The 27,576-nt window shown below is 46.3% G+C and overlaps 1 protein-coding gene across 5 annotated transcripts in view; it reads left to right on the top strand.

Moving 5' to 3' along the window:
- The window catches only part of Fars2 (phenylalanyl-tRNA synthetase 2, mitochondrial), a 456,192-nt gene extending 429,543 nt beyond the window's left edge, over positions 1-26,649 (top strand). For all 5 annotated transcript variants that reach the window (XM_052729750.1, XM_052729748.1, XM_052729747.1 and 2 more), the window contains one exon: positions 26,357-26,649. In XM_052729750.1, coding sequence (XP_052585710.1) covers positions 26,357-26,495 — 139 coding nt within the window. In that variant the 3' untranslated portion in view covers positions 26,496-26,649. The remainder of the gene's footprint in view (positions 1-26,356) is intronic.
- Positions 26,650-27,576: the final 927 nt, after the last annotated feature.

Below are 27,576 nucleotides of genomic sequence, written 5' to 3'. Positions count from 1 at the left end.
CAAATAACACCTGATCAGACCAGCAGCTTCAGAAAAAAGGTAGCCCAGCTTTTGAGCAGAAGCAGGATTTAGTGAAGATACCAGGGCCAGCCAAGATGAAACTACACAAGATGGGGACGAGGGGCGGCATCAGGTCTTCTTCTCCCTTGTCTCCTGAATACCAGGAGTGATCAATGTCTGTCTGTTACTATTTATTCCCTGTTGTTGGCCAGGCTCAAAGAGACTGCAGTGGTGAAGAGCTGAGAAGGAAGTACTGCATGCACCCAGCTAACAGCCCAGTGGGAAAAGGCCAGGCCTAAAATCAATGAGCAGCACACAGATTGTTTAGATTGTGATGGGGAGTAGTGTGGGTTCCATCCAGGCATCAGGGAGGGCTGTGGAGAGATGGTACCAGCTGAGTAAATACTTGCAGGAGATGAAGGAATGATCCCTAGAGTGACCTGAGAAAAGGCATTCCCAGTAGAGGAAAGAGCAGTTGCAAAGTTTTAAAGGCTGAGAGCCCCAAGCTTGGATGGATAGATAGTAGGAACCAACCAAAAGCCCACATTAGTTAGTGCAAGTTAAATGGTTACGTGTACAGGAGATAGTCAGAAATGGCAGGTGGGGTCTAGATCACACAGGTCTGGTAGGCCTTTTTGAAAGGCTGACTTTTACTCTGAACAGTTTGGGAAAGCTTTGCAAGATGTGGAGCAAAGATGACTAAGCATGACTTAGAGCTTTGCCTACTCAGAATGCAAAGGTACAATGGACCATTGTGGAAATTCAAATGCAGATGCTGAAAGCTTAGGTGCTAGTGACAGAGGGGATGAGATGAGGTAAGATTATATTATATTTATATTATATTATTATATTAATTATATTATAATTTACCTGTGTGTTTGTATGTGAATGTGTGTATGCCCATCCCCGACCATGTACCACAGTGTGGATGTCAGAGAACAACTTGCAGGATTCACTACTACTTCCACCAAGGTCCTAGGATCAAGCTCAGGTCCTCAGGTTTGGCAGCAGGCACCTTCACTCTAAAATTCAGTGGTTCTCAACCTTCTTAATGCTATGACCCTTTAATACAGATCCTCAAGTTATGGTGACCTCCAACCATAAAATTATTTTCATTGCTGCTTCATAACTGTAATTTTGCTACTGTTAAAAATCATAATGTAAGTATTTTGGGAGATAGAGGGTTGTCAAAGGAATCAGTGACCACAGGTTAAAAACTGTTGCCCTGAGCCATCTTGCCAGGCCTGGGTGTTTTTTGAAGTTAGAACCTTACATCCCAGTGGGGAGTGGCAATTCATAAAACCAGTGAGTAATCTGTGGAGTGTTTAGATTATGATGGGACCCACAGGCACAGGCACCCACATACATATGCACACCTTTCTTACTCTGTCTCTATGAGCATGAATGTATATGTGTATGCATGTATATGGAGGCCAGAGGACAATCTTGGCTGTCATTCTCCAGACACCATCACTCTTGTTTTTGGAGAGAGGGTCTCTCACCAGACTGGAGCATGCTGGCTAGGAAGTCTCAGGTATCCGTCTGCCTCCATCTTCCAGACACTGGATTCAGAAGTGTATACCACCACTCCCAGTGTTTTTTGCTGGGTCCTAGGGATAGAACTCAGGGTCTCATGCTTGTAAGGCCAACACTATTTTATTGACTGAGCCATCTCTCCAACCCCACTTTCTTTTTTTTTTTTTCTGGTTATTTCTGGTTATTATATCTCTGTGTAGCTTTGGAGCCTTTCCTGGAGCTCACTCTGTAGCCCAGGCTGGCCTCGAACTCACAGAGATCCGCCTGTCTCTGCCTCCTGAGTGCTGGGATTAAAAGTGTGCGGCACCACCGCCTGGCCCCCCACTTGCTTTTTAATTGTCCTCTTCCATACACCACCTAAGGATCAATGGTGATTATGCCTTTTTTATGACTACCTGTCCCTATTGGGGTGTAAACAAATAACTTACTGTCATGTCTGCGATATTCCATGGTTACATAGGCCAGGGTCATGGTGCAGCATGGGAAGGAATGCCAAAGGAGCATGGATACCACATGGCAGGAGTCCTGGACCCCCCTTAGAGGCCAGACACTATGGTGGGTATGAGTGGAATGGACACTTGAGGTGGCCACCGGTGTCAGGTAGGGAGCCTCAGAGTGGGTAAGTCACCTGCTGAAGGCACACAACATCTTGAGAGTCATATGGCCAAGTCAGCAGAGAACCACCTGTTCACCTTCTCTGTGCTGCTAAACAATCCTTTCTGATTATTAAAATAGTCATCACCCCATTGTTAAGATCCCCAAGATACCTCTTTCTTCATTATTGAGACTAGATATCAATTGATTTTTAAAATCTATATTCAAATTCTCCATTCTCTCCAATTCCCAGCTCTTTCTTTCCTTAAATGTTATGTGCTTCATTCTAGACTGTTTCTTAAGATTAAGTCTTTCTATGACATAGATTTAACAAAAATTGTTCAAAATCTGCCTGTCAAGCAGTCCCATCCTCAGAAAGCTCCCTACTTCACTCTCCCCACCCATTCTTGCCTTCAGCTTCCAGTCTCCGTCATTTCAGCAGGGCTGACGTCTGACTCTGGAAGTTCTGGCCTTCCACCTTGCCACTCCTTTCCCAAAAATGGACCCCTTTCTTCGTGGTTGGGAGAAACATCACCTCCTGTTTGAGCAAAAGCTAAAAAACAAAACAAAACAGGACTCATATGTAGTAGTTATACAAAGGACCCAGCACCCTTAAAGGCAGAGACAGTGAGAAGGGATAATGTGGAGAGCTTTGGCAATCTCAGCACCTGACTCCTGGCCCACCTCCAGCTGATCTTGACCATTTCCCTCACCACGAATATTGAAGGCTAGCCTCGCAGCAGCCAGGCACCATGTCATGAGAGACAAGAGTCAAAAGTGCTAATGAAAATGGCGAGCACTGATTTCTAATGGATGCCAGTGTGTCGCACACTGTCGTTTTATCCAGCATGACTGAGGCTCAGCGGTAACTTGTTCAGAACACCACCTGGTACTGACAGAGCCTAGAACGGTAACCAAGATCTAATTCGGCTATCATGAGCCAGTCTGCAGTACTTCCCATTCTCGCAGTCAACAGATAGAACCTAAGTGCTGACTTTGGGAAAGACTCGGATCCTGGCATTTTGCTTTCTAATTTACACGTGGTGAATTTAAACCGGCAACCGTTTGGGTTTGCTGCTGTTTTAAGAGGTCCATTACAAATGACCCCCCTTCCTCTTGCAAGTTTGAATATAACTGAGAAACAGATACAGGAACAAGTGACAGCCATGGTACAGCTTTATTTCTGACAAGGCTGAATGAGTTCGCTGGCTCCTGAGGCTGCCTTCCTGGGAATCTGTACCCAACCTACCTGACAGGTATAGCCCTTCATCGAAAGGCCGAGATCTGTGAAGGTGGAGCCAAGTATTCTCTGTTCTTCCTCCCTTTCCCCAGACTACCCCTCTTCCCAGGAAGCAGCTCAGGCTGGGGCCGGGGGTAGCATGATGAACACCTTGGAGAAGCCAGAAGACTGTTGATTCCAAGTGGCAGGAGCTGAGGTAACATCAGCACATCACACATGAAGGCCAGGCCTGTAGGGACTTTCTCTTCATATCAGAAGTGGTGGCGGCCTAATTAAGTTTCTTAACCAGGGATATGGCGTCGTCGGATTTTTATTTTTTTCAAAGATCCTCCAGGTATGGAGGAAGAGTGGGTTGGAAAAGGCCAGCTGCAGGGATGGGGAGGATCATAAAAAGGGAGACCATAGTGGCTCACTGAACACCAGGCCAGGCTGGATGGAAGGTTCTGGTGAGGGCCTCTGTGTGGCCTGCTGTTGGCAGGATAAGTCCTAACCTGGGTTGAGATGGACATAGCCATGGAGGAGATCAAGCAGGTAGTTCTATCAAGCATGTGCCACAACCCTGGCCTGAGCCTTCAGGGCTCAAAGCTCCCAAGGAAAGTATGTTTGGAGCTCCATCCCCACTGTGGAAATGCCTTCCTTCCGGCATCTTAACAGTTTGCTAAGCATCTCACGGCTGTGACAGCAGTGCGGGCCACTTCTGCCTCCCGCCCCTGCAGAAGTGCAGGTGTGATTGACAGAACAAGAAACACATTTCCCCATTGATGGAAGAGCTTCAGTGAGTTTGCTTATTGCAGGCTTTCTGTGGAGTAAGAAGGTCTGCATTCATCTGCCATCCAGCACACAGCTGCTGAGCGCCTGTGGGGAGAGCATCATGGTGGGCACTGAGGACAGAACAGCACACACACGGGATTCAGTCTCTAACCTCTCGGAGTTAGTGCCAGGCCATCACTGCACAGTGACATGCTGGCACTAGGGGAGCATGTGGAGAGGGGGACAGGGACGCTTCTGTAGGCAGCGGCAGAATGAGCAGAAGTTAGTGAACTAGAGTGCGGGGGCACATATGGCAGAGAGAGCAGTATTCTCAAGATGTGGAATCAGTCTAGAAGCCTATCATCAAATGAATGGGCAAAGAAAATGTGGTGTATATACACAGTGGGGTTTCACTCAGCCATAAAGAGAACAGAATTCTGTCATTTGTAGGAAAGTGAATGGAGCTAGAGATCATCATACTAAGTGAAGTAAGTCAAACTCGGAAAGACATATTATGTGTGTTCTCCCCTATGTGGAATCTAGATGTATGTATACACACACACACACACACACACACACACACACACACACACACACACACACACGAGAGTAGAAGAAGGGGTCCAAGACAGGAGGAGAGGTTAAGAGAAAAATAGGGAGAGAAGAAAAACATTATGTCACAAGTTCTTTTATGTGGACCTAAACTTAAATACATATGTAAACATATACATATAACATGAGAGCATACGAGTAATAATTTGGGGGGAGACGGGGGAAGGAAGGGGTGAATATGAGATAATTATGACATACATGTGTGAAAATGTGGTAATGAAACCCATTTGTACAACTATAAGTACCCAAAAGCATGGCATTCTCAGCAGCCCTGAACTAGCCCAAGTAGGAGCACTGACAGGATGCAGACTACCCTGGGGACCAGACTCAGCACCAGCTGGACTCTAGCCCTTTCTCTCCCTCGGTTAGCTGGGATTGTAGTGCACAAGGTAGTGATCACATTGAGGACACACATTTTCGTGAAGCTTGGCTGTGAAAGGGGCAAATGACAATTGGACAGTGAGTGGTGAAGCCCAGTGGAGAGTGTGTTGCTTTGAGATAGACTCAACTCCAGCTTGTGAAAATACCACTGTGGAGAGGAAAGGGCCCAGGAGTGAGGAGGGTCAGGTACAAGGAGAGTAAGGATGCGGTTAGACAAGTTCCCAGAGAATCTGAGGCATGCTGAGGGATGTAATGGCCAAATGCACTTTAAAAGATGTGATTCCAGGGCCAGTTGCAAGTTTGCTGGCAGGAAATTGATGAAATTTCCATTCTGGAAGAAGGCCATCTTCAAAGATGGGTTGAAGATGGGCTCCCTCCACCTTCTAGGTTATCTCAAAGCACCTTGTTGGCAAGTCTACTTTGTTTTTCTTGTTGGTTGGTTAGTTTGGGGTCTTACTGTAGGACTCCCCAGCCTTTCTTTGCCACCATTTTGGGTAATGCTTCTTGTGTGTGTTGCTTCTTCATCCAGTAAATGATGGGGGCAGATGCAGAGATCCACAGCCAGGCACCGGTCCAAGTTCCTGGAGTCCTGTCGAAGAGAGGGAGGAGGGATTGTACAAGTGGGGGTAGGATGGTGATCAAAGTCATGATGGAGGAACCCACAGAAACAGCTCAAGGGAGCTCAAGAACTCTGGACCTACAGCTTGGGAGCCTGCATGGAACCAACCTAGGCCCTCTGCATGTGTGTGACAATTGTGTAGCTTGGTCTGTTTGTGAGGCCTCTAGCAGTGGGATCAGGACCTGTCCCTGACACTTGCACTAGCTTTTGGGAGCCTGTTCCCCATGCTGGGTTACCTCACCCAGCCTTGATGCAGGGGGAGGAGCTTGGTCTGGCCTCAACTTGATGTGCTGTGCTTTGTTGACTCCATGCCCCTTTCTGAACAGAGATGGAGGAGGGATGTATGGGGGGTGGGTAGATGGGAGATCAGGGGAGGAAATGGGAGGGAAGGAGGGAGGGGAAACTGTGGTTAGTATGTAAAATAAATGAGGAAAAAATAATTACTTAAAAAATGTGTTTTTTAATTTTCAACAACGAGATGACTGCCATAAACATTTAGAGTTAGGTATATTTTGAGGAGCTAGGTGACATCCTGACCATACATGTTTCTAGATGTGCTGTGGTCCAAACTCAAGTCTTCCAAATGGTATTTGGAACCTGTTTCTCCATAAAGACCCTTCCTAGGGTGCTAAGTTATTTGGGAAATTGTAAAGGTTGAACTCACTGACCTCAGTCTAGGGAAGTCAACCAATGGCAGCCAGTGTTGGCCCCAGCAAATACAGTTGGACCTATGCAGCCTTTAGCTTTCTAGACAATGGCATCATCTCACCTAAAAGTAGGGTGCTGCTTTCCTGGACACTTGATAGCTGGTGCAATAGGAAAACTGCAGCAATTCCCAGCAAGCAACAGATAGCTTCCTGCCAAGCAGAAAGCAAGCTCAATAGTGAGCTGTCATATTGACCTCCTTTACATCTGTCCTCAAGCAGCATTTATTCTGGTGTGAAATCCTTTAAACCTAATTCTAAGCATGGACCCTCCCTAATCTTCTAGAGAACACCTTTCCCCCATTTCCAGCTTTAAATAATCAGTCCTCTGCCTGCCTCAGTTCCCTGGTTGGCCTGGTGGGAGCCAGTGTAGCTAGAGTTTTCCTGCCTGGCCCACAGTCAGGACAAATCTCTGTCACCCGCCAGTCCCACGGCCGCTCAGACCCAACCAAGTAAACACAGAGACTTATATTGCTTACAAACTGTATGGCTGTGGCAGACTTCTTGCTAACTGTTCTTATATCTTAAATTAACCCATTTCTATAAATCTATCCCTTCCCATGTAGCTCGTGGCTTACCAGCATCTTCACATGCTGCTTGTCATGGCGGCAGCTGGCAGTCTTCCCTAGACTGAGGTCAATGAGTTCAACCTTTACAATTTCCCAAATAACTTAGCACCCAAGGAAGGGTCTTTATGGAGAAACAGGTTCCAATACCATTTGATCCCACTCAGCCTTCCACTTCCCAGAATTCTCCTCTCTCCTTGTCCTGCCTGTACTTCCTGCCTGGCCACTGTCCAATCAGTGTTTTATTTATACAGAATGATATCCACACCAAGCCAGCACTACCTAAAGCATTCCAAGTTGTACTCAGAAAGATATCCTCCCCAGGACCATCACTCCCTTTACTCAAGTACCCTGTCTCTAATTCCATAGTGACCTTGGACATGGCAAACACAAGGCCATTTCTCATTCCTGATAAGCCTTTAATAACATGGAGGGGACTCTGAATTTCTTTACACTTAGAAGTTATTCCCTCCATCCTAGTTTATACCAGAGTGTCCTCCTAAATATGCCTTGTTTATGACATAATGATCCCTTTCTCCCACTTATCACCTTGTCAGTGTTAGCAAATTAAAAACCATCCTCCAGTTGGCTTTGTCCTGGCTCTGCTTTTAGGATTCCCCTGGGCACATCCCCTGGTATTGTGAAGGGCCAGCCTCACTTACTGTCTCCCTTGTGATGCACAGAGATCCCAAGACAGGAAAGAGCAGTGATTTAAAGGAAACACTTAAGCTTCCTCTCTCAGCCCTCCTCCTCCAAGATGTTGCAACCAATACATCAGGGTTCCAGCTCTGTGTGCAGAGCTACAGCTAAATCATAGGAAACATTTAATTAAAAGACAAATGGCAAAATAAGGTTGTGGTGGGTGCTTTCTAATTGTGGTTTGTTAGATTTTAATTACTCGTCATAAATTGTGAAAGCTGATCCAGTGTGCCTTTGTGCACCCCGTTCTTCTTAATCACAAAGACATGTTCTCGGCTGCTGACAGGGTGGGCTTCGTCTTCAGCATGCAGCGATTTGATCTTACACGACAGTGACTCAGCAGCTTGCCAAATCCAATTAGCAGCTATTTAGCTGCTTATTCAGAGCAGGCAGCTCAAAGTCTGGCTGTGAACCCCTCACAGCCAGGTCTTCCAGGCCATAGCCCACTCATTTGTTACCAGCAGTGACCTTTGCCAAGGAGGGACAGAACAAATGTGAGGTCCCTTGTTGAGTTAGAAAAGGCACTTTCCCCACCTTGCCAACTTCTGGTCAGTGCTTACCAGAGTTTAAGAGGGGATTGGAGAGTGTCAAACTGGGGAGCCAGGGGTCGGTCATCTAATCTCAGTGCAAGACTGAGGCCCAGAACCTTAGCTACCTGCTCAGGATGGCATAAATGGAATTTCCATGTCACTACAATGCCAGCCTCCTGACCCCAGGCATTGCTCCTTCCTTGTGCCCCGTGTCTACCACCCAGAGCCAGAGCCATCCAAGGAAGCGTAAACACGGTAAGGAGGGGCTTCAGCAGACCCTCTTCCATCTAGCAGGGCCAAGTGGGCAAACTGGACACTTCCTGGTTATGCTTGCTGATTGTTACTAAGAAAGTAATAGGACAGGTAAACATTTGAGTATATGAGATAGCTATGTAGACATGTCCCCAAACTAAGTTGGACTCTCATGTTCATTGGCTAGAGATCCCTTCATAGTTTGGAGGCCTTGAAGCACAGAGTGGGAGAAGAAAGTGGACAAGAGAACATATGTGTTACAGGAAAGTATTATGAATCAAAGTCACTCCCTCCAAACATTGAATAAAAGTGGTGGCCAGAAGGGTCTCTAAGATATCAATGTATGTGGTTGATAACCAAGAGAAAGGGCGCCTTCTTGGATAATTTTGTTTGGGGGTCCAGGATTATTATTTGAACTACTATTCCAGCTGTAGAGCTCTGCTTGGTGCCTCCTTGGACACATGCCTGTGTTTTGTAAGTTGCTACCTTTGTTGTTGGGACAGGCCTCTATCTGCCCCTGGAGGCAGTGGTAAATGCTGGGTTTGCTGACCTGCAGAAGTGATCAGCATGGCATGGAGCTGGCAGCAACCCTGTCTTTCATCTGCCACCCATCAACTCCCATATAACAGGAGCTGCATTTCATGGTCATGTCCTGTCTGTTGAAAAGGAAACTATGGGGCTAGTCCCTCATCCGCTGCCCTGCTTTGGTTTTTCCTGTGGCTAGACATTACTAAAGAGAATGATTCACAGAGCACCACCAACCGGGATGTAGCTTCTACACCTCTTTCTGGGAGAGTCACTAGCCACTTCCTGGGGGCAAATGCAGAGCAAGCTGAACCAGTCATAGTGGTGCTGACAGAGGACCTGCCCAGCTGTCCTGTGCTTAGAAGCTTACTTGGAGGGACTGTAGGAAGTAGTTGTCCAGTGTTTGTCACCTGGTGCCTAAATTTCAGTTAATATCAATGCTCTTACTGTTTTGTTTTTCTTTGTAACTAAATCCTGGGACACATCTTTTTCTCAAAATGAATGTATGTGTTGTTAATTAAGCAAGTGAATTAATCAAGCTTATGACTGTAATAACCATCATCCCAACTGTGTTCTCTTTTATTGACTGTTCTGTGGTAGTTACTGTTTAGATCTTACACACATGCAGTCACTTGCTGCATAGTCACGTCTCTGTGAATGTTAGGCTAACACGGAAGGACGTCTCCCCCCAGCACTGTCATGGCCATCTTAGTTTGTATGATGTTGTTCAACCAATGGCAAAATCCATTACTTAGGGACTCATTTCCCAGGATATACCCCTACTGATAAGTGATGTACAACTTTTTACAGTATGTTTTGTTAGTTTTGTTTAAAATTATCAAAGCTGAGGCTTAAAGAGATTTAGTAATTTGAAAAATCAAAATCACCTTCTGTGTGCTGCGAACTAGTCTTCGTAGCCTGCAATCTGCTCTCAGCCCTTCAGTTGTGACTTCTCAGAGAGGGACACAGTGAGCAGTGAGTTCTAGAGCAGATCACCAACATTTCCTCAGCTATTCGTGCCAACTCAGGAAGAGTCTCTGGACTACCCGGCTTCTGAAACGATGGCGGGACAACAGTCCTGACAGGACGAGCACGTCCACTGCTGTCTTCTCCGCCATCGTACTGCTGTTGCTGCGTTCTTGCTTCCCCATCTTATTTCAGTCTCCTTCCCGAAATAGTTTGACAGATCTTTCACGGAAGTCATGGGAATCCCGAGTATAGTTTAGTTTTTCCATCCCAGAGTGGCAGCTCGGCTGGCCAGAGCATGGAGGCATTCTGCTGGTGTTCAACCGCATAGCCTGGCCTTTCTGTGGATGTGGGAAGATCTGTTTCCCTTCCAGGCCTTTGATCCCTGCTTATTTTCAGCCATCTCTTTGTAGCTCAGGGTATAAAATAAAGACTTTGTTTTTTAAATTCCCCCCATTCAGAACTTTTACTATGCCTCCTGAGAATTCCATTAATTCTGGAAACTTCTCAGTTACTATCTCGTCCCCTCTTCAGATGTTGCTTATCTTTATTTTCTTTGTAGTCTTCTAGCACATGTGTTATTTTACGCGTTTGTGTTTGTTTGTTTGTTTGTTTGTTTGTTTTTGGTTTGTTGTTATTGTTTTGGTTTTTTGTTTTTGAGAGGAGTGCTCACTGTGTAGCCCAGGCTGGCCTCAAGCTCAAGATCCTCCGGCCTCAGCATCTGAGTGCTAGAATTCCAGGCCTACACCAACTCCTCTCATATTATTCATTTCTGTGCTTCTCCATACTGCTTTCTAAACAGGTCCCACGGATCTGTCCTCCACGTCATTGCTCTTTGTCGAATCTGTCATTTAACCCTTCTATTCCTTGTAAATCATAACTACAATTTTATTTCTACATATTTTATGTAAATCTTCTTTTAGATTTGCTGATCTTTCCCCCTAAATGTTACACACACACACACACACACACACACACACACACACACACACACACACACACACACAGAGTTTGTTTTTGTCTTTTGAGGCAGGGCCTTATTATGTAGCCCAGGCTGACCTCACACTTGCAATCCTCTGGCCTTTGCCTCCACTGTGCAGTGTGTAAGTTTGGGCTTTGAGGTTATAGTCACTGGACCATTTACTGGGTGATCCCTCGTGCTAGCCTTCTTCCTTGGACAGCTTCTGTATTTTCTTTTGCTAATTATCCTAGAGTTAAGACTTTCCAGGACCAATTTTATGCTTGGCTTTTTAGCCCTAGGTACTATATATGGTGGCTCATGAATCAGCTTGAGATATGAGCTTCATTTAGAGGTTTGGTTTTTCAGGGTTGCCTCATTCCCTATGTCCTCAGAATCCACACAGATCCAAGATCGTTCTGACCAAGCTTCACGAGTATATTGTTTTCCTAGTGTATGCTACATTGGGAAGCCAACCCTTTGCAGAATCCACTTTGGCAGGAATCTTCCGAATATCCATAGCTTCTGATTTCATGTCAGTCTTGATCTTTTCTAAGGTGAATAATAAAATTAAATTTCAGGCTTCGGTGACTGACACTGTCCTCCACTTTTGGGGTGGAAACACTGGAGACACCTGCTGCCATTTCTCTTTTTCATTTTGGTACCTGGGAATTTCTCTCTTGTTATCTTATCTCTTCCGTCATTTCCTTAAAACAGTCTCTGTCCTTCTCTGTACTCTGGCACATGTGGGCGCACACAGCAATAGGTTCTTTAGTCATCTTGTTCTGGTCATCATGTCATATGTCAAACTGAATGCCACGCATCGAGAAGGTGAAGCCTGGAAAGAGACACATCCTCCAGTCACCCATTCCAGCAGTCCTACCAGGTCCATCTGCCCGATCTTTGCTCATTCCTTGGCCCAGAAAAATTCAGCCTCAAGCAAGGGGCATAAACACATAGACGACACCAGTGTGAGCTTCACGCCGTGATGTGTGGCAGTGCCCTTGGACCCTTACCTGAGACGTCACTTTGTCTCTAGTGCTAACCCAGCCCTCCTGAATTTCTCCAAAACACTTTTAACGGACAAATTCAAGTTGAGAAAATTGATCATGTTTCTCTCCTATACACTGGAAATCTAAGCCTTAAAAAAAATGTTTCTTTCCTTGAAGTAAGAAAATACAGAAAGTGAGCACTTTTCTTAACTGAGTCTGAACGTGGACAACTGCAAGTCAATAATACTGTTGGATGTTCTATTGACTCTGACTTCTACTTTATTAACACTTCGTTCCAAGTTGCTGACAAGGCTTTGCTTACATGACTTCAATTCTTCCTAACTGAGGGAATATTTAGGAACAAATAACACTGCTTCTATTTTATTGAGACCTGGAGAGATCTGTAGATTCATCCAAGAAACAAGGAGGAGGCAACTAAAAAATAAGCCTGCCCCAGCCACCCCCCTTGCACCAAGCAAAATTGCTTTTTTATAAGATCATAAGATAGGGTTTGAAGTTGATCCTTCAAGTTTCATCACGGGAACAGAGTTATGAAAGCTGCAGGTGCTTTGAAATAGGGATGTAGTTGAGACACTGGCCACTGACATCAGACGACGTCCCATGCAGGACAAGAGCATTTCAAGGCACCTGGACACCTTACTTGTTAGCTGATATTCGGGTGGACTTTGAACTTCTCTGATCTACGACTCATGTGCATACACTCGCATGCCCATACACCACCCATCATGTCAGAACCGTTGTAAGAAATAAATGATTTAATGAGTGTAAATTCAGTTTAGTGTTTCAATAACAGAAAGTGATCCACAAATCTTCACCATTACTAATCATAAGCTTCTGTTTCACACACCCACTCCCAAGAAGTTGTTTTAGAATGTTAGAAGTTCCCTAAATTTCTCTGCTGTTTTCTCCTCTCCGGCCTTCTTCCTTCTCCTGCTTCAGCACTGTCCAAACGCAGACCCAGCAACTCTGTGTTGTTCCAGGCTGGACCCCTGCCCTCGCCACCCTTCTTTTTTTTCTTCCTCTGACTTTTTACCTTGTTTGTGTTTCCTGTTGGTTATGAGCCTAAATTAAGGTCATTCAAGCACCTACAACTTCATTCATAATAGATCATTTGCCCTTTAAAATACTTTTTCTTCTTCTTTTGCCTTTTCTTCTCAGTCCCTGTACTTTCTGTTCTAAGTAATATTTCATATTGGATTTATTTTTTTTTCCCCTTTGGGGATAAAGTCGTATTTCTGGAAACATCCTGAAATTTGCTTGGTAAGTAACTGTTACCATGTGAGTCCTGTTACAAGCAATTGATAGCAACAGCTGTGGACATTAATAAGCTGAACAGAATGGAGCTTGGACAAGCCACAGCAGGTTAGTGACAGGAAAGCAGACAGAGTCAGGCTGGGCTGTATTCTAGCTGTGGCCTTACCTGTCACTTCATCTCTCTGGACTGTTCCTTATTTTCTACACATGGCCAAGCCAGACTGTCATTGCCTGAGGAGAGCAGTACAGATCAGCCACTGAGACAGTGGTCACACGTCAGGAACATGCATGGCATTATTCCTCATTATCCTCTTTCATTATTTAGAAAAATGTATTCCCAAAAATGAGCTCCTGTCACATCTTAATGTTTCACTCAGGTTCGTAAATTCTGAGAAAAATTCAGGCAAAGCATGGCCTCTGTCAGCCTGGCTTTCTTCTGTGTTAAAAGCCTGATTAGTATTTAGGTAAAGCCCTTGGAATCTGACTGGGGGCGACCCCTAGCAAGAGAGCAGGCATGGGTGGGATCCTGTGCCACCATCACTAGAGCAGCTTTGCCCTCCACTGTGCTACACGAACTATTAGTGTAGACGACACACGCTCTCAGGCTGTCATGTGGCACAGAAATTGGGGTTCTTAAAAAAAACAACTAAACACCTGGGGGCAGTGGTGCCTAGATAGAACTTCCGGTATGACAGGCAGAAAGAAGTCTTTCCTCAAAAGGAAACTGACGAGAGAAGGTGATGGATCTGAGCAGGACTCTGTCACTCAGAAGGGGAGAAATTAGAATTTGCATGTAGATCCCACGGCCTATATCCGTGGCCATGCATGCCACTCCTCCCTTCAAGCACCTCATTGGCTCCCATCCTCTTTCGGGTCTCAGCTCTGATACTTGCACAGGGAACCTTCTCTGACCTTTAAGTTAATGGGCCTTTTATGTAGCCTCATAGTGCCATGTACTTCTTCTCTATAACCTTTATCATAGTTGTAATTTACATTTTTTCATAATTCTTTGATTAGTACCTATCTCCTGCACTAGGCTCAGAGCTCCACAAGGGCATGCTCAAGTCTGGTTTGGATTATGCCACTGTTAGGTTCTCAGCACTTTGCAGAATGCGTGGTAGAGAGTGGATTGGGTGTACACTATTCATTTTCTGAGTGAGTCCATTAATGAATTGGATGGATAGATGGGTCAATGACTATATTCCTGATGCTAGAAGCAGTGATGCTGCATATGACATGGACCACCCTTCCCTCCATGATCTCTTTCCTCTCTAACCACTGATGGGCCTTGCATACCCTAGCCAGGATCAGTGCGCCATTTTGCTGCTGGTCATGAGTTATGGGGTTGTTTTTGTTTTTTTGGGTTTTGGTTTTTGGTTTTTCAAGACAGAGTTCCTCTGTATAGTCCTGACTGTCCTGGAACCCACTCTGTAGACCTGGCCAGCCTCAAATTCACAGAAGTCCACCTGCCTCTGCCTCCTGAGTGCTGGGATTGAGTAATGAAGTTTAGCCAACTGCCATAGAAGAAAGAGACCAGAGTATATCCATGACCAGCAAAGAGAATTACGTGACACATTTGTCCGCTCTGCGTGAGGGGCACAGCCTCTCAGCTTACACCGTGGAAGCCTTGGACAGGCTGCCCATTGAAGCAGTCACAGCTTGTAGGAAGAACACAAGCATGGGTCAGAAGAGCTCAGGTCTGTCGTCCTCGAGCCAGTGAGTTCATAAATTGTGTCACTGTGCCACAATACTTACTGAAGCCATCGCTGCATCATTCCAACCCAGAATATCATAGATTGATGATGCTTGTCCTGCCAAGCAAATCCCTGTTTTGTCCCCTTGATCTCTGACTTCCTACTTATGAAGAAGTGACACTATAGATTAGACCCAGAGAGTCTCTTCCAAAATATATTTGCAAAATAAAGTCATTAGAAAAGTCTGTAAATCTTTCTTTACTAATGTGTGATTCTTTCAAACGTGGTCCTGAGTCTTAAAAGCTGTACAACATGGCATTCTACTCCTGAGTAGTGGATGGGGAACATCTACTCATGCTCGAATGGTAGCTATTAACACCTGGTAGAACTGTATGGACTGAAAGCCCCTGATAAGCGCTGCTGTTAGCCAGCCTCTGTATGCAATGAAGCTGTCCAGAATAAGGGCCTTTACTTTAGTTCCTTTTCACCTGGTATAATACTTGACCAAAACAACCTACGGGAAGATGGGTTGATCTTGGCTCAGGGTTAGAGGGCACAGTCCATCGCAGTAGGGAAGGCATGGTGACTAGAGCTTCAGGTGGCTGGTCACACTGTCAGTGGGATTAGGTAAGAAGCGTTAAGGTCCACCTAGGGACCCACTTACTCTAGCTTGGCCCCACCTCAGGGCTCATTTCCAGCCTGGGACCAAGTGTTCAAACACACAAACTTACAGGAGACATTTCATGTCGAGGCCACAACACCTTTCCACCCTTCTAGAAGGTTCCTGTAGAAGCCAAGTCTGAACTCAGGCTTTTTGATTGGCTTAAAGATGGACTTTTGTCTGAGGCTTCTGAGCCTGAAACATGAGCGGACCTCTGTGACCCCAGCTCCAACACACATATTTCTGTACTATGCTTTCTCTCCCAAACACTGGCTACTCTGACACTCACTTCCTGAACTATTGGCATGCTTTACAGAAGTGGCCGTTCCTCTGCAGCACTTATGTGTATGCCCAGTTCTTGTGTCCTCCTTTCTGTTAGCTCATGAGATCACTGCAGTCTCCTGGGCAGCTCCACCACCTCCATACCTGCCTAACCAGCTTTGGTCTGTGAGTGTATGCAACATGTCCTCTCCCAGTAGATGAAACATGTGACCTACTGGGAGGTCCTCACAGCTCCATCTAAAACCTGGGGCATACATTCAGCCTCTCCTAGTTAAAATGAGAGGGGGAAATGCCACTAACGTCCCTGCTATCATCAGCACCGCTCGTGGGTTTTTCCAGGTGGACCGAGAGCCTTGATTTCACCTGTCACCATCCCATTTGTGCTCTAAGATCTAGATTTACTCTCATTGCTTCTCAGTCTTTTTTGACCTCTGAGTTTATAGTTCATGCCATTTTTTCTATTGAGTGTTAGTAACTATGTCTTGCCTGCTTTCTTTTTATATACCAATGTCCTAGCATCCAAATGGATTATAATATAGTTGTGTGCTGCTAAAATGGCATGGTTGCATTCTAAGAAATGAGTATCACATGGTTTTGTTATTGTGCAAACATACAGTCTAATCCCATAAATGAAGGTGAATGTGCCATCACTGTGTGATACAGACTCCCAGGAGTGCTACTGTGTGTGTGGTCTGTCATTGACCACATGTCATTATGCAGTGGCATCCCTCTTTCTAATGCTTTGTGACATTCCTACACTACCATTGTATCAGGCAGAGTGGCCACTACATGAATATTCATGTATTGATCAAGCAGTTAATTTACATGTCTGTATCTCCCACAGTGCATACCTCAGCACAGGATAAATAGTTGCTGATCAACCAGCTGCACAGAATAAACAATTGCTGATCAATGGACTGAGCTGGAACTGTAGCACTTTGCCTGCCACAGATCTTTTGTAACCAGACCTGGTGACCTGTGTCAGTACTGTCAGGAAGCAGCCTTGTAGCAGCACGTAGTTAAAGCTGGCCTTGTTGACTTGGGTTTGGCAGATTTAGGCCAGAGAGGAAACTTAAAATCACCTCCAAATCTTCCACACAATTGACAATCACAGAGCTTTGGAAATCTGTACAGAATGGGATGTTACTTCACCTCTGTTAGAAGTGAAAGATGGCTTGGAGGACTGTAGAACAATTGAAAAAAAAAATTGTCCAATAAGGGAAAACCCTGCTGTATTATGGAGGAAGGATTTTAAAAGTAATCTCTGTAAGATGCAGGGCATCCTGGCTGTTCTGTATGGAATTCTGGAAGCACTCCACTGAGCAGGGCAGAGCTCGGAGTGGACCACAACTGGAATCCAGAACCATTCTCTGCTGTTTGGGTTTTGATTTAAGTAGATAAGTAGAATGCAAATTCTTAACTTCTGGCTTATTTTAGGCAACACTCCTTGAATTTCCCTTTCTCATGGTAGAATTTACACGGCATTTGCTGCCTCTGTCTCTTTCCAGTGTACAGGTCAGAGGCATTAAGCACATGATCACTGTGTAACCATCACCTCTATCCATCTCCAGCACTTTCTCATTTCCCTACACCACAACTCGGTGCCCTCTAACCAGCTCTCAGTGCTCACCTGCTGTCTGTCTGTACGTGTGACTTCTAGGCACCCTGCACAGCAGAGTCATGGAATACTGGTCTTTTGTGTATCATTTGTTCTCTGAGCACTGTGTCCTCAGAACATTCATCCATGTTGTCACATGTAACATGTGCAAACACCTGGGCCTCTCTGCATAGGCCAAAGCAAGGCCTTGCCATGCTGCCTGCAGGTCCAGTAAGATCAGTTGTTCACAGTAACCATGAAATGTGCCAAGAAATGGTCTGTTTGTCTCATTCAAAACCCCCACGAGTCTATAGTGCAGAGTAAAAACCTGCATCAAATTAGAAACTGGCCCCAGAGCCTTTAGCTGAGAAGCAGTAGTAAGAGAGACCATTAAAAGACTTCCCAAAGTAGTTATTTTCATTTTTTACTCAGATGAAGATCCAGAACTTCAGCCCCACCCTGCAGGAGGCCAGCACTCCACCTCCCTCCCCGTGCCTGCTTGGCAGAAGTCACTGCTCAAGAGTACCAGAAGTTATGGGGAGTGTTAGGGAAAAAAAAGCTGGGGGGTGCTTTGAACTTCCCAGAGGACTTGGCAGGTGTTTGATGTTCAAAAGCACTTCTTGCCTGTAAAATGTGTCTCTATAGCACTCTTAAGTTGCCGACTGAGGCTGACCAGGGAGTGGGCCAGTGGGGGTGGCCCAGCTCAGTTCCTTTCCCAGCTGCTGGCCCTGCCTCTATGAAGGCCTGCATGCGAGTTGTCTTTCCGCAGGCAGAAACTGTCAGAGAAGCCAGCTGGTCCAGTTTCTTATGACTGACTCCAAGGAGCAGACATCCCTCTGGGAGTTAGCAAGCTTGGCAATGGTGGTGAGACACTTACCTGAGGCTAGCTCCCTGGCTAGCTGAGAACTACAGAGAGGCACAGCTCAGAAGGGCCTCCAGGGGGCACCAGGTCAAGAAAAGGTTGGAAAATAGGGTGGCAGACCTCTTAACTGTTGTTACAGTTTGGTATGAAATGCCCCCCAGAGCTTCATGTATTGGGGTCTTTGTTGCCAGGCTTTTGGAGGACTGTATTCTAAGGGCTCTGACCTAATCACGGATTTAATCTATTGATATATTTATATTATGACACTATTGGAAGGTGATGTAAGCCAAAAGATTAGCCATGTCCTTCGGGCTACCTTGGCCCCTTCCTCTAACTCCTCTCTCTACTTCCTGGCTACCATATGAGCCTCCTCCTCCTAATGTTCTGTCCAATCACACAGGGCCAAGTAACCATGGACCAAACCCTTTGAAACCATGAGCCAATCAAATTTTTATTCTATTGCTTCTGTCAGTTGTTTGGTTCTGGCTATGCAGAAGTAATTAATACAGCTATGGGAGGAGGGGGATGTGGATGGCCAGGGAATGGGGGGAATAGGAGGCCAGAGTAGCTGCTGGATGGCTGGAGACCCTCCCACTGGCTACAGGATACCTCTTTTCATTGGTCTTGTGAGCAGTAACTGTCCCACCCTCATGAAGCCAGCCAACTGCTCTTCATTCTCCTAGTATCCACACATCAGGAATGGGTGCAGCTCATGTCCACCTCAGCCCTTCCATTTCATTCCATGCAGCTGTTAGAGTCCTCTGGAATCTCCCTTCCCTCATGTTTACTCTCGGGCTGTCAGAGCCAGAAGAACCCTAAAACCCACTTAGCCCACCTCTCTCACTGCTGAGGACGATGAGACCAGGCAAGATCACTCGCCCAGGCTTGCCTGGGCTCCACCTCCCACCCGCCAAGTCTTATTACCAGAATGTCTTCATTATCTCCTGTGTTTGTTTATAGCAGGGAGGGGAGCAGGAGTCTGGTTTACTTAGTGTCTGGATCGCTTATTCAGACCAGGCCCAAATCTGTGCTTTGGGTTTTATTTTTCAGGAGTAGCCCTGGCTATCTTCAGACGAATGTCTGATTCCATACTCATTAAAGGAGGTTAAAAATTGATAAACTGGGATCAAGCATCCGACAGAGAGAGAGAGAGAGAGAGAGAGAGAGAGAGAGAGAGAGAGAGAGAGAGCGCCCCCCATAGGGGCTCATTTCTCCAGTAAATTACACAAGGAAAAGACAAAAATGGAACAACCGAGTAGGACTCCTCATTTTAGTTTCACTTCCAGCAGCATATTTACATGAAGTCAACTATAATCCAAAATATTAAATTCCAGGAGTAAATAATTCATAAGTTCTAATTCACATTGCTTGGCAGTATGAAATTTTGTGCCACCTCACCCATTGTTCTCCAACATAGCCATCCTGTGTACACTACCTATATAACATATCCACCCATCAATCATCAGTAGCTTTCTCATATATCAGATCAGCTGTGTGACATGAAAGTCCTTGAGTCAAGTAGACTTTAGCTCGATAATGGCCCAAAGCTTGAGTAGTGATCCTGGCAAGTTTTGTGTTATATATTTGCAGTTGTTCTATTTCACTATTTTTAGCCTCTTAATGTGCTTAAATTTTAAATCAAACATCAATACCATATATACTCAGGAAAATGTGTCTGTAGTGTTTGTTGCCTCTCTCTGGCATCAGGGAACCACTAGGAGTCTTGGAATGTGTCCCCTCCAATAAGTAGATAGCAGTATTGAACATCACTTGTGACAGCCAGACTCTGAAATAACTGCTGTATAGTGTGCCCATCCAGTCCTCAGGGAGCCTAAGAAGGAAATGGAGGTCTTACTCCATAGGCAAGGACTCTGAGACACACAAAGTCACACAAACTGCCCTAGATCTCACAGCAAAGAGAGTAAGAATTGGAACTAGGTTTCTCTTAACTGCAAAGTCAAGTTCTTCTCTTCTCTCCCACATCCATCGGCTCTCAGTTCTATTCTTGGAAGTGACATGGAGCTATCTCCCCTCCCTGTGCCTCTTGCTCAGTTCAACAAGCCTATGAAAGTACTGGATGAACTTACTGTCTCCATTGAGCAGAGTGGTAATGACACAGGAGTTCAGATTGACCTTGTGTCCCTAACAAGCAAGAACCAGTTGAAGATGAAGCCAAGGACCCAGCTTTCTCACTTTGTTAATGGAGCTCTTGTGGACAGCATCTCTTCTCCATTGAGTAATCTCTGTGTGGACAGGCAGTGTCTGCAGTGCTCACTGGTCATGCCTGCTCTATTCTGGGAGGTGTCAGGCACACCATCTAAGAACATGGACTAGCTGCTCCGTCACAGATGGAAACGCATACTATTGTGGATGCTGTAGGAGCTAGGTTTGGGCTGCACGTGAGGAAGGGTTTTATTTCAAGTGCAGAGCTAGTTTGGTTGCCACGGTGAACCAAGTGGTTATATAATAGAACTCTTCCCACCCTTACCAGCACTCTGACCCATTATGGTTCCTTCTTTCCAGTAGGTTCCATAGCCCTGCCTCCTTTCCAGAAATCCCCACTGACATACTCTGAGCTGAGGAGCACTAGTCACTCTTCACAGTACTTTGGATAATGGACCATTTTATCACTTTTTCTATTGTGTTTGGTTTTAAGATATTTATTGCTCAGCTTTTTCATATTAAGATCTATACAAATACGCATATTTATGGGGTACAGTGTAATATTTTTAGCTATGTGTAATGATATAAAGTGTTGGGCATATTCATCACCTCAACCATCTCTTTGTGTTAAGAACATTTATCATCTCATAGCTGATTTAAAATATTCAAAACAGAATTTCTAGCCATAGTCAGCTGCTTTGCCATGGATCACCAGAGCCTGCTCTTTGCATCTTCGTAACTTTGCCCCTGCTGACTTATCATCCCAGCCCCAGCCTCCGGCAGCCTCCCTCTTTCTTTTTTGAGACCAGCTTCTTCAGGCTCCACACATAAAAGAGAACATACAATATGTGGTTTTCTGTCTGTCTTATTCCACTAAGCATAATGTCTTCTGTGATTATGCATGTTGCTGTGAATGACAGGATCTTATCTTTTTAAAGACAGACTAGTATTCCATTGAATATGTGCTCCCTGTGCCGCCTTCCTCTTCCATTCATCCATTGATGGATGTTTGTGGTAATCCCATATCTCAGCTTTATGAATAGTGTGTGTATAAGCATGGGGTACGTACAGGCATCCTCTCAACACAATGGTTAAAATTTCCTTTGGATGCACACCCAGAAGTGGATTGCTGAGCCCGTTTAAGCATAAACTTGACAGTCCTGTACTGATCCAGACTTGACTGTTCTTAACTCCTACGCAGCTTTATCTTTGGTCTAAAGTTAGGAGTCTGGGAGGAGGAGGCACTAAAATGGAATCCCTCTCTGTTAGCTTGTCCCTCACTGTCCTGCCAGCTCTCCCCAGGGCTCATATGGGATTGCCCATCCCAACTCTCAGTTTCTGCCTGAGCATCTGGACTTGGGTAGGCGGTGGAATTGGGTAAACCTTGGCGTTCACGGTGGAGCAGGGAACAGGACCCTGAGAAAGTAAGCCATGTTTCTGGTTTCCACCAGTTGGACTGGACCTAGAAACAGGGCACTGGATGGCAGGCTGGTTGGGAAAAGCACAAAAGTGGCGGCACTGGTACCACGAGCACCATGAGTCATTCAGAGGCAGACGAGGACAGTCAGATGTAGCTGTCTTGTGTTCAGTGTCCACAGGCATAGTGACCCAGATTTCTTGTATGATTTCTGCAGTGCTCAACTCTGTAACTAGATGAACAGCACCATGCCAGTACGCATGGAAATACCATTTGCTGAAGAGGAGAAACTCAAAGTTCTTGTTGTATGGAGTGTGGCACAGCCGACTTCCCTGTCAAGTGACTGGCAGCCTCTCGTGCTGCCTGCTGGCCTGCCGCTGCTGCACGGCCCGCCGCTGCTGCTGCTGCTGCTGCTGCTGCTGCTACATGGCCTGCTACTGCAGAGCCCGCTGCTGCTGCACGGCCCGCTGCTGCTGCTGCACGGCCTGCTGCTGCACAGTCCGCCGCTGCTGCACGGCCCGCAGCTGCTCCACGGCCCGCAGCTGCTGCACGGCCCGCTGCTGCTGCACGGCCCACCGCTGCTGCACGGCCCGCTGCTGCTGCTGCTACACGGCCCACTGCTGCATGGCAGATTGCACATTCTCTCCCTGTGCTCCTCTGTCCGGCTCAGTGCCTGCAAGATGCTGTTTGTTGAATGACTGAAGCAGTCTATAAATGAACTAGTCCTAGTTGAAAACACTGTAAGACCCTTACATCAAAATCTCTGTTTAAAAAAAAAAAGCAAAAAGTGAGGTTCTAGCCAGCAGCCAGCTCATTTTACAGTCAGCCAGTATTGCAGGGTAGTGAAAGTTTTTAAGTGTTTTTTATTTTTCATTCTCTTCCATCTTGTCAACAAAGGGATTTGACTTCCCTAACTGAACAATAGATAATCTTGCTTATTTGTCTCATGAGTGGAAACTATGAGGTACGTAAAAGTGAACTTTGATTTACCTATGACTCTCCAGATTGTATAGCCCACTCTGCTCATCCTGAATACTGGGCCCTATGAATTGGATAGAAAGCTATTGCAACTGCCTGATGCCCAAACCCCAGGACTGCCTTCTTTTCCTATTCTCTGGGCCCTATTTTCCCAGCCAGCTGCCTCCTGCCTGCTGTCCACCTTTTAATGGTACTACAGTAGGAGAGATCCTTATCAGCGTGTTCCTGGTCTATGTGTCCCAATCAAAGAGCATCCTGGTCTTCCTTGCCTCCAGTCGTGTCCTCTCTGAGACAGAAAGGAATGTAGGATAGGGATCACTATGGATCTTTCTTGGTTATTTTAAAACTATATTGCTGCTTAGAGGAAGCTGGATGTATTTGCTTTCTGTTACTATGAGAAATACCTGAGAAAAGATAATGTGTTTATTTGGGCCCATAGTCTAGAGCCTTCAGTCCATGACCAGTTGACTCATTAGTTTGAGCCTGTGGAAGCACATTAGGGTGGGAACACATGATCAAAGGGACTCATTTACCCTGTTGCTGGGTGTGGAAAAGTGAAAGAAGGGGCTGAGGTCTGCTTATCCCCCTCTAAAACCTCACCCAATAACCCAAGACAGCCCCCCCCAACTACACCCTATATCTTAAAGGCCCTACAGCCTCCCAGTAGCCGGGGCACTTGGTGAGATTCAGGATCCAAACTACAGCAAGAACTTGGATGTGAAAGGGAGGGCTATGTTTGTTAGAGCTCCTGAGTGCCGTGGTTAAGGCTGAGTTCTGAAACCAGATTGGCCAGGGTATGTTTCTGTTCTATTGAAATAAAATTCCCTGAATATGAAATTAGTCATTTTGAAAGTGTACAGTTCAGTGCCTTTGGGTGCTTCTCTAGTCTGGATGTTTCAGATATCTGTGGTGTCTACATACTTTGGTTTTGAAGTTCTCCTAATTTCCACTCATCAGTATTAGTAAACTATTCTTTTTTTCCTTTCCTTTCCTTTCCTTTTCTTTTTTTGCCAAATAGTAGTCCATTTGGCTATACTAAATTTATTGATGCCCATTCATCAGTTGCTAATGACTAAACAGTGCTTTTAGGAAAGTGTAATGTGTGTGTGTGTGTGTGTGTGTGTGTGTGTGTGTGTGTGTGTGTGTGTGTGTGTGTGTTGCTGGGGATTGAACCTATGACTTCACACATCTTTGGCAAATACTCTACCACGGAGCTCTGTAGCCCCAGCTCTCCTTTTACTTTTCATTCTGAGACAGGATCTCATGAAGTTGCTAGGGCTAGCCTCGAACTCACTCTGTAATCCAAGCAGGCCTTGAACTTGTGATCCTTTTGGCTGAGCCTCCCCAGGTAGCCAGGATTACAGGCCTGATCAAGAGACTCAGCAGCAAATTCTTGTCGGACTTTAAGTGTGAGCCTTCTGTTCTCTGGGGGCATATACCTAGGAATTACTGGAGTATGTAGTAATAATACGTTTAATGTTTTCAAACCCACTAACCCTTTCCACAGCAGCATATATGTTTCATATTCCTACCACATTGCTTGGCTGGAATTCTGGTCTTGTCATGTAGTCCTGCTGTTTGAACTTGGACAAGTCCCTTCTGCCTTCTGTGATCACAGATGTTTCCCAGGGACAGTGATGTTATCTGCTCAGTGAAGCTATCAGTCGGAGTGAATTTATGTGTCCAGTGAAAGGCTAGAAAGCACTAGGTAGGCTACAGGGCTGCCATGTAGGGTGTGATACAATAAAGAGCTCTGGTCCAAACCCTTGGGCTCCTCACCAAGGCCATCCCTCCCTTCACGGAGTCCTATTTCTTCCATGTTTGGCAGTTGGCCACAGCTCTGCGAGCCTTTGGTTTGCTCTGCGAATCTCAGGGGCTGAACAAACCTGGGTCTCCTTCTTATGACTGTTCTCAATTTGTGACTTGGGCTATGGTGGGAAAGTAACAGGGTTGAAGGAAGGCCAGTTCTCCCTCGCCTAAAACAGGCTGCTGAGGCTAAAGAGGACGGGGACATGCCAGCTAGCCTTGGACATGAGCGCCTTGGAGGTGACTCCTTCCTGCTGCTCTTTGCAGATGGGGGCTCTGTGCCTGACTTCAAATGGCAGAGGGTCCTAGGAGCTCACCCTTCCCAAGTGTGGCTCAAGGTGGGGGCGGGGAGAAGCAGAGTAAAGTGGAGAAGCTAGGTGGGGAAGGAGTGGAAGGAGAGCTGGAAGAAGAGACAAGGAGCTATCAGAGGCTGGGGCTGAGACGGACACTTCTCTTCCCAAGCATATTCTGTCTACTTCCAGGTCTGACCTAAAATCAGCAGGTGGGAGACAGGGAGAAAGCACTCTTATGAGAATGATCCCGGAACATCATGAAGGCCTTGGAAGGAAGCAGAGGCTCTAGGCTCTGGTAGCCACACAGGGGAATTATTTTGTCTTCCTGTAAAGGGGCTCCCCAAGGTGCCAGCCCACCTGAAACCCATTTGTCCCCAGTTCTAGCATGACTGAAGGCCCAGCCCTTACTCACCTACTGGAGGTACTGTGGCCTCTCCTGGTCAGGCTCACAGATGAGTGACATCATTAGGAGGGGCGCCCCCTGGGGGCTGCTTCCTTTGCTGGAGCTTCTTCGCCCGAGAACCCAGGGTTGGCTCTGCTACTACTGGGGTTGGAAACCAGGAGTTGCCATGGCTTCTCATTATGCAGAAGAGAAATTAAAGCTCTCAGAGTGGCTTGTTCAGACCCCTCCCATCCACACAACCAGTGAGAGACATCCCAGGAGAGGGTCAGTGACACAAGTCGTAACCGTTTGGTCTTCCCGATGAGACTACCATACTGCTGCTACCACGCCACTTGAGCAGAGCGATCCACAAAAGCAGGTCAGCACTGCTGTGGTAAAGTAGAGGTCAGCCCAGTATGTGTGAGTGCCTGGTGTGCATGGAATGATGTAAGCTTCCTAGGTTCACGGGGGGGGGGGGGGGGGGGGGGGGGGGGGGGCTGGGGATGACACTTCCCAGCCTTGTCTCTGGCACTGTTTGATGCAGTGTGGTCTACGAGCATAGTTCTTTTCCATACCATGGCAAGGTGGAGGTCACTAGCATTGACTCCCAATACTTACACAGTCAGAAATGCCTGGGGAGCCAGAAAGAGCTCAGAACTCCAGGTCCTGTGTCCTGCAATCAAACTCTCTATTTACCCAGGACATCAAACCTATGGGGAGCACCTACCTTGGAGACTATGGTGCATCCAACATGAAGGAACCAGCTTCTCCATTATTCAAGCTACTGTTTCCCTAACCATCACCCTCCCACACACTGAAGCAATGTGGTCCTGAGTGGCAAGTGGTATTTGTGTGGTGACACATGACAGATACTGGATCCTGACCCACTAGGTCTGCTCTTAGCAGGTGATACCATACCATTGTGATATGGCAGCTGTTTTACAAGAATAAGCCCTCCTGCTTTCAATCCATGTGCAGACGTGTTTTTCACTCACCTACTTGCATTCTCTCCCCGTCTCCAGGACACACAGGACCAGCCACTGCTACCGTATCACCTACCGCCACATGGAGCGGACACTGTCCCAGAGAGAAGTCAGTAGTGTCCACCAGGCTGTACAGGAGGCTGCCGTGCAGCTGCTGGGTGTGGAGGGCCGTTTTTGATGCCCTGGTTTTACCCAGGCTGCAGCCCTCATGGAGCTCCAAGACTCGCTGGAAAAGGGGAAACACATTGCTTGTGGACTGGAGTATCTGTCATCTTTTGATAAATGGGTCTGCTTTAGGACTTTCAGGAAATAAAGGATCACTTTTGAGAAGCCTTGACATGGCATTTGTCTTTTATTTGGGGGAAGGAGAAAGCAGGCACTGGGATAAGAGTTCCCTGCTATCCGTTTAGAAATGCTTGGCCCGTTGGCTCTCGGCGTGGTTAATTGGTCCCTGGGTTCCATTAAGCACCAGGCATGATTCTCGCCTGACAGGCTCTTCCACCCATGTAATGAGTGAAGCCACAGAGAAGGGCCTCAGAAACTGGATATTGTACAGGCATGCCTAGTTTTTGTGTGCTTGCTTGGCTGCAGGTCACAGATCCGGCATTTTGACAAATTGGAGGTTCATGGCAACCTGTGTTGAGCAAACCTGTCGTCCTCCATTTTCCTTCAACTCAAATGATCATTAGTCTTTCTTGGCACTGTTCTTATTTAATTGGGTAAATATATGGGCTTTTCGAACATAAATCTATTGTGCACCTCACAGAGACAGTTTTCAGGTAAGCCTGTACTTCCATGTACGCTGGAAAACCAAAAGATGCCTGTGACTTGCTACGTGATGAACTTACTTTATCAGTGGTCTGGACCAGATCATCACCCCCCAACCAAACCTGTCCAGGAAGTCTTTGAGTCTGGGCCAGCCTCTCTCCCTTCTCTTCTTTGTTTTGCAAAGGGCAGGCTTCAAAGAGGCCACTGATGAAATGCCAGGGCTTCCCTTGAAAGTGGAGAGAGCCACATCTCTGAGCCAGGCAAGGTAGCTGTTTGCTTTCATAAACGCAAGGCCAGGGGCCAGCCCATTGGCCCTGAGCTTGGACTTCCCTGCCTTCTGCCCTCATGCAAAGGAAGGAAAGGAGCAAGAACTGCCCTGGGTCCAGGAGACACACAGGGCCACCTCCTCAGGTTGTTCCCTGCAGGAGGCCTCCAATTCCAGAAGGATGGTGACCTTTAAGGAAGAACACAGGGCTTTGATGTCTTCCCCT

This window comes from Peromyscus californicus, unplaced genomic scaffold (genome assembly GCF_007827085.1).
Source record: "Peromyscus californicus insignis strain IS unplaced genomic scaffold, ASM782708v3 Scaffold_8__1_contigs__length_139910024, whole genome shotgun sequence".
Lineage (NCBI taxonomy): Eukaryota > Metazoa > Chordata > Mammalia > Rodentia > Cricetidae > Peromyscus > Peromyscus californicus.
The sequence above is the reverse complement of the archived record's forward strand: the minus strand, read 5'-3'. Positions and strand labels throughout refer to the sequence as shown.